The sequence below is a fragment of the Penaeus monodon genome, chromosome 6 (genome assembly GCF_015228065.2).
Source record: "Penaeus monodon isolate SGIC_2016 chromosome 6, NSTDA_Pmon_1, whole genome shotgun sequence".
NCBI classification, from domain to species: Eukaryota; Metazoa; Arthropoda; class Malacostraca; order Decapoda; family Penaeidae; genus Penaeus; species Penaeus monodon.
In genome coordinates this window covers 38,259,871-38,267,370 of record NC_051391.1, presented here as the reverse complement: position 1 = coordinate 38,267,370, position 7,500 = coordinate 38,259,871, and the positions used below count along the sequence as shown (strand labels likewise).

The 7,500-nt window shown below is 41.8% G+C and overlaps 1 protein-coding gene across 1 annotated transcript in view; it reads right to left on the bottom strand.

Moving 5' to 3' along the window:
* Positions 1-2,683, bottom strand: part of LOC119573982 (histidine-rich glycoprotein-like) — a 2,714-nt gene extending 31 nt beyond the window's left edge. Inside the window, exons 1-6 of the mRNA XM_037921082.1 lie at positions 2,597-2,683; positions 1,247-1,430; positions 978-1,126; positions 730-873; positions 265-417; positions 1-158 (exon numbers count right to left, since the gene is read on the bottom strand). The exon at positions 1-158 is cut by the window's left edge and continues 31 nt beyond it. Of these exons, the coding sequence (XP_037777010.1) occupies positions 1-158; positions 265-417; positions 730-873; positions 978-1,126; positions 1,247-1,430; positions 2,597-2,683 (875 nt within the window). The remainder of the gene's footprint in view (positions 159-264; positions 418-729; positions 874-977; positions 1,127-1,246; positions 1,431-2,596) is intronic.
* Between the last annotated feature and the right edge of the window lie 4,817 nt (positions 2,684-7,500).

Genomic DNA, 7,500 nt, shown 5'->3' with positions numbered 1-7,500 from the left:
CCATACGACCCCTTGTGTCCTCCCTTCTTGCCGTAGGAACTCTTGTGTCCGTAGTGGCCTTTGTCGCCGTAGTGGCCCTTGTGGCCCTTGTGGTCATCGTGGTACTTGCCCTTCTCGTGGTGCCCCTTGTGGCCGTGCTTGTCGTGGTGATGTCCTCCCTGGAAGAGGTTATTGTCATTGTCATGTTGCACACTTCATGCGTATTTTTTTTTTGCTTATACATTGTACAGTCCGTCGGATGCATTCCTCAGACCAGTGCCTTACCTTGTAGTGGCCTCCCTTGTAGTCGTTGCCCTTGTGGCCCTTGAAGTAGGCGTCGAAGTCGTCGTATTTGCTGTGGTACTTCTTCTTGTCGCTGTCGTCGTAGAACTTCTTGTTGTGGTGGTACTCCTCCTTGTGGTAGACGTTCTTGAAGCCCTGAGGAGAACAAGGCAGGAGCAAGGGATTTATACGAGCGAAGGAGACCAGTGTCTTGTCTGATTTACTCAGTATCGTCTTCATCTAAAGGGAACCTTATATGCCTTGTTTGTTTATTCTGTTTATGGGCTACAAGTGTTTGTTGGAAAATTGCTTATTATCGACTTTAATGAGAAGGAAATGAAGAAAACACAGCCTTGTTGATTAATCAATAGCAAAAAGACTTGAATACACCAAATTTTTATACTGTTATTTATGTAACTGATGCCAATAATGAGGATAGTAATGACAATGACTATCAGTTAAACTCACCTTGTCTTTGTGACCTTTGTTGTGGTGACCCTTGGATCCGTAGTGGTGACCTTTCTTGCCCTTTTTGCCTTTGTGAGAATCACCGTAATACTTGTGCTTGTCGTGGTGCCCCTTGTACTTCTTGCCGTTGTTGCCCTTGTATCCCTGCCGAGAGAAAATGATTAATACTTCCATGTTTGATAATCGCAAAATCTGTCTGTTCTCATAGTTCAACATATTTCAGGTCAGAGGAGGTAAAGTGTTCTGACCTTGTAGTGGGCCTTTCCATGGTCGCCGTAGTGGCTGCCTTTGTAGCCTTTGTTGGCTTTATGTCCCTTGTGACCCTTATAACCGGCCTTGTCATGGTACGAACCCTTATATCCCTTGTCGGCCTTGTGACCTTTTCCACCTCCATAACCTGTGATATTTTAGAGAATTTACAAGAAATCAGAATGAATAAAATCATAGATATTGCAATGATAACACCTTCAGTAACTGAAAAAGATAGTTGATAGGACTGATAAGTTTCTTCCTTTACCTGTAGCAGACGGCTTGAGATCTGTCGCGGCCACTATTGAGACCTGTTGGCTCTCTTCTGGCACGAGAAGGTCAACCTCTTGAGGTCCCTGAAGGAAGCCAACTCCGAGGTCCACCTCCTCCTGCTCCCCCTTGGCTGAGGCGGAAACTGCCACTGCCGCCACCAGCAAGATTGCGGCCTGGATCTGATGAAAATTGGACTGAATAATGTAAATAAAGTAACGAGTTCGTAAAATCATGTAAATTTGCATAAGAGCAGCTGTTCCCTATTTTTTATGCAAGAAGTGACACAGAAAAATAAATAGATAAATAAGTAGATAAAAAAGTGGAAGAGAACAAGAGAATCCCATGACACACCCATTTGGTTCTCCCCATCTTGAACGCTGCCAAGGGTTCCCTCCTGTCGCTAGAAGGAGTCAGCGCCTACTGACTCCTCTCCCAACTTTCCCTCTCTTTATAGGCAGGGAGCAACTTGGTTTCCCTTCACAAGTCATGGGCAAGGGAGGAGACTAGTCATTTCACTATTCGTACATTAGTTTAAGAGTATGATAAACACATATGCATACACAGGGACATCGATACACACACACACACACACACACACATATCTATCTATCTATGTATCTATCTATATATATGAATGTATATATATACACAGTAGATATATGCATATATATTTATATATATACACAATATATATATATATATATATATATATATATATATATATATATATATATATAAATATAAACACACACACATATACATAAATACACTTTGTATATTCTATACATAAATGAATATGTACACACACACACGCACACGCACACGCGCGCGCGCACACACACACATATATATGTATGTATATATACACAATGATATTTCGAAGTTTAATACCGTGAACTTTGGCCTTAACTATTAGCTTTATGTAGTCTAGCATGTTTATGATTGCAGACTTCCTCCTTACGGTTGACTTTGCTATGATATATAAATATTGATATTAGATACACATATTTGTATATATATATATATATATATATATATATATATATATATATATACACATATACATATAGAAATATAAATATATGTCTATCTATCTATCTGTCTGTTATGTATGTATGTATGTATGTATGTATGTATGCATGTATGTATGTATCTATCTATATATATCATCATCCTGTAATCTTCTCCCAATATTTTCCAATTCTGCGATCCTTGTTTTCTATTTTAGTCCCGAATTTCGCTATTTCGTCGCGCCACCTTGCCATACGTCTTGCTCTTTGCCTCCTTGTGTTAGTAATATTCCAGTCCGTTATTTTCTTTGTCCATTTTTCGTCATGTCTTCGACGTTTGTGGCATCCCATCGCCATTTCTTCTTAATACTGCTGATCATATTTTCCACTCTGGTCTGTTCTCTGATCTGCGTTACCGTCATCCTATCCCTTGGGCTAATCCCAACATCAACTTTTCCGTTCCTCTCTGGGCACCTTTAGTAATATCGTAGTCTCCCCTGAAATGTAATCATATCATGGTGTCCTCTGAAAATCGCCTCGTCATGAATTTCTAGTTTACTTTTATTTGTTTCTTATACAATAAATACTACTGATATTTGTACTTTGTAAAATATATAATGTCTATATGTTTAATTGTGAAATGTTTGTTTATTCGCATATTATGATGTCAAAATACTAAGTCCTTACTCGTTCACGTGTGTCAGATCACTGTTTCATTTATTATCTGAATATTGAATTCCCATACGATCTTCTTTTTATTTATAGTCTTGGTCAGTTCAGCTAATTCTATTTTATCCCTGTTTGATGATACTCTCATAACCCTGCAATTTTGCATAAGCTGTTTAGCTTGCTGGAGCTTTGCTTGACGTTCTTACCGCCTACTTCAAGTGCAGCTTCCTTTATGTCATTGAACTGTTTGTTGATTTAGTCAATGTTGAGATCTTCATCACTGAGAAGTAAATATCTGTTTTGGAAGTTGAGAATACATTCTGGTGCTCTGGTCTTCATGTTAGCTAAATTTGGCTAAGCAGCTTGGTGGAATGCACTATGTCAAGCAGGTAGTCCAGCGTGAGGATGGGTGCTGGGCAGCGTGAGGATGGGTGCTGGGCGGGGTTGGTAGAGAAGTTGAACTTCATCACGACCGACTTCTGACAGTTGACAGCAACGTGGTTTGCGGTGGTAAAGGCGAGGAGGCTGTCGAGGGTGCGCTGGATGGCAGAGTGGTCAGGGCAGGAACTGTCAGTGGCAGCGGCAATGGTTGAGTGATCCACGTGTGTCCAGGAGCGCGTCGTTAATCATAACGAGGAATCACAGGGGGCTCATTCTAGTCCCCTGCAGGACTCCACACATGAGTGGCAGGCTCATTCTAGGCCATTGAGGTACTCCGCACGTGAGTGGCAGGAGGCACACACACACATATATTATGTACAAGTAATAATACCCAGTGTTTTAGTGGCACAATAAGCAACTCAGTAGGAAGCATTCCAACACAAAATAAAGTGAACCGTAAGTAAGGATCAGTCCGATATGCGGAGCTTAGCTTCGCCCGGGCAATGCCCACGAGGGGAGCCCGACCTGTGTCGACTAATGCCAACTCGTTCACGTGTGTCAGTTGGTGCTGACTCGGCTGAACCTAGTCCCTGCCCGCCGTGGTGCCCAGCCACAGCAGTAACCTCCGGGCGACAATTGCAACTTCTCACGCCTGGGCGTGGCGCGAACCGGCGACCCCTCGGATGAGAGGCCGACACGTTACCACTGTACTAGCCCGGGGGCTGAACCATAAGTCAGTTCAGGTCGCGCCTCGTGTCATGAAGATCGCTCTCTAAAGTCAAGTTTAGTGTGAGCTCCAATATAAAATATCATAAATTATCATATTTGGAACGGAAAACCTTACTTTTCTACCGATATTAGATTATGGAGCATTGAATAGTAAATATTCATTCAGAGGAAAGAGTATCCAATAATCTCTCTCTATATATATACACATATATGTATATATGCTTACGTGCATACATAAATACATTATCCATTATACTACTCTTACTATCGAAACATTAGGTTCACGGGGAAGTTTAAATCTTAACAGCTTAACTCATTGTAAATGCATTGGCAACATCATGGAATATTTTACATGCAATGACATGGCCTTTCTCCAATGCCTCATGGTATAAAGGGTTAGAAAATAGCAGGTCTTAATGCAGTACTGAGGAGTATCAAATTGGATGTGAATATCAAAAAAATGTCTCCAAACAGAACCTCACTGCTACCACACTTGAATCTCTTTTGGTTGTCTTGTACACAATATTTACCCATACCTTTAGTTAAGGGTATTATATATACAAAAAGTTGGATTTGGCATCACTATTGGGAAAGAAGTGGCTAATACCTTGGGAAAGGCCACAGAAATTCGTAGCTATTTTATAAGCTTGCACCCTTTTTAACAATTACCAATATCTTTCTAGATGGAACGATTAAAAACTGCAAATACATCAGGGTAATTTCAAACTAATAATACATACATTAGTGTAAAAAAAGGGGAGAGCTTATGCTTCATAAACCGTCTTCGACTGCTCTCATCTTTACATGTATCTGAGAAGTCTTGTTCCGCAAGTGGAAAATTTGTTGGTATTATTAAGGGAAATCATAGTCCAGGTTACGTGAAACAATTTTCTATTTTTTTTTTTAGTTAATAAGGGATGAAATTTGCTCAAAATCAAGGACTTACTTTTGTAAACTTGGCAAAATCTCCAAATTCCTTAAAAGATTGACTAGAAACTTTGTGGTTCGACGAAGGAAGCGCTCTGGCGCCACTGGTCGAGGCGGGCGAGGCAATGACTGGCTTGACTTTCGAGTGAGAGCCGTAACCACCGTGGTCGTCGTGGCCATATCCACCGCCATGACCATGGTCGTCGTGGCCATATCCACCACCATGACCATGGTCGTCGTGGCCATATCCACCATGGCCGTGGTCATCGTGGCCATATCCACCATGGCCGTGGTCATCGTGACCATATCCACCATGACCGTGGTCGTCGTGGCCATATCCACCATGGCCGTGGTCATCGTGGCCATATCCACCATGGCCGTGGTCATCGTGGCCATACCCCTTGTGGTCGTCATGGCCATACGACCCCTTGTGTCCTCCCTTCTTGCCGTAGGAACTCTTGTGTCCGTAGTGGCCTTTGTCGCCGTAGTGGCCCTTGTGGCCCTTGTGGTCATCGTGGTACTTGCCCTTCTCGTGGTGCCCCTTGTGGCCGTGCTTGTCGTGGTGATGTCCTCCCTGGAAGAGGTTATTGTCATTGTCATGTTGCACACTTCATGCGTATTTTTTTTCTGCTTATACATTGTACAGTCCGTCGGATGCATTCCTCAGACCAGTGCCTTACCTTGTAGTGGCCTCCCTTGTAGTCGTTGCCCTTGTGGCCCTTGAAGTAGGCGTCGAAGTCGTCGTATTTGCTGTGGTACTTCTTCTTGTCGCTGTCGTCGTAGAACTTCTTGTTGTGGTGGTACTCCTCCTTGTGGTAGACGTTCTTGAAGCCCTGAGGAGAACAAGGCAGGAGCAAGGGATTCATTCGAGCGAAGGAGACCAGTGTCTTGTCTGTGTTGATTTACTCAGTATCATCTTCATCTAAAGGGAACCTTATATGCCTTGTTTGTTTGTTCTAACTATGAGCTACTAGTGTTTGTTGGAAAATTGCTTATTATCGACTTTAATGAGAAGGAAATGAAGAAAACACAGCCTTGTTGATTAAACAATAGCAAAAAGACTTGAATACACCAAATTTTTATACTGTTATTTATGATGCCGATAACAAGGATAGTAATGACAGTGACAGCCAGTTTAGCTCACCTTGTCTTTGTGACCTTTGTTGTGGTGACCCTTGGATCCGTAGTGGTGACCTTTCTTGCCCTTTTTGCCTTTGTGAGAATCACCGTAATACTTGTGCTTGTCGTGATGCCCCTTGTACTTCTTGCCGTTGTTGCCCTTGTATCCCTGCCAGAGAAAATGATTAATACTTCCATGCTTGATAATCGCAAAATCTGTTCTCATAGTTCAACATATTTCAGGTCAGAGGAGGTAAAGTGTTCTGACCTTGTAGTGGGCCTTTCCATGGTCGCCGTAGTGGCTGCCTTTGTAACCTTTGTTGGCTTTATGTCCCTTGTGACCCTTATAACCGGCCTTGTCATGGTACGAGCCCTTATATCCCTTGTCGGCCTTGTGACCTTTTCCACCTCCATAACCTATGATATTTTAGAGAATTTACAAGAAATCAGAATGAATAAAATCATAGATATTGCAATGATAACACCTTCAGTAACAGAAAAAGATAGTTGATAAGACTGATAAGTTTCTTCCTTTACCTGTAGCAGACGGTTTGAGATCTGTCGCGGCCACTATTGAGATCTGTTGACTCTCTTCTGGCACGAGAAGGTCAACCTCTTGAGGTCCCTGAAGGAAGCCAACTCCGAGGTCCACCTCCTCCTGCTCCCCCTTGGCTGAGGCGGAAACTGCCACTGCCGCCACCAGCAAGATTGCGGCCTGGATCTGATGAAAATTGGACTGAATAAAGCAAATGAAGTAACGAATTTATAAACTATGTAGCTCTGTGTAAGAGCAAATATGCAAGAAGGAACACAAAACAGAGAGAAAAATAAGTAAATAAATGAACAAAAAAGAATAGATCAGTGAAGATACACAGAGAGCGAACGGAATACGAAGGCGAGAGAATCCCATGACACACACCCATTTGTTTCTCTCCATCTTGAACGCTGCCAAGGGTTCCCTCCTGTCGCTAGAAGGAGTCAGCGCCTACTGACTCCTCTCCCAACTTTCCCTCTCTTTATAGGCAGGGAGCAACTTGGTTTCCCTTCACAATCCATGAGCAAAGGAGGTGACTAGTCATTTCGCTACGCGTACTTTAGTTAACGAATTTGATATACACACCTACATCGACGCACACATATACGTATAACATATATGTATGCATACCCACACATACACATACACACACACACGCACAAACACACACACATATACATATATATATATATAGATATAGATATATAGATAGATAAATACATAGATAGATAGATATTTGTAAGTATTTATGTTTGTTAGTCACACACACATTCGCTTTGTTGAACATATCTTGTATAAATAAATAAATATATTTATACATATATACTTATATATGCACATATAAATATATATATACACATATCTACATATGTATGTGTA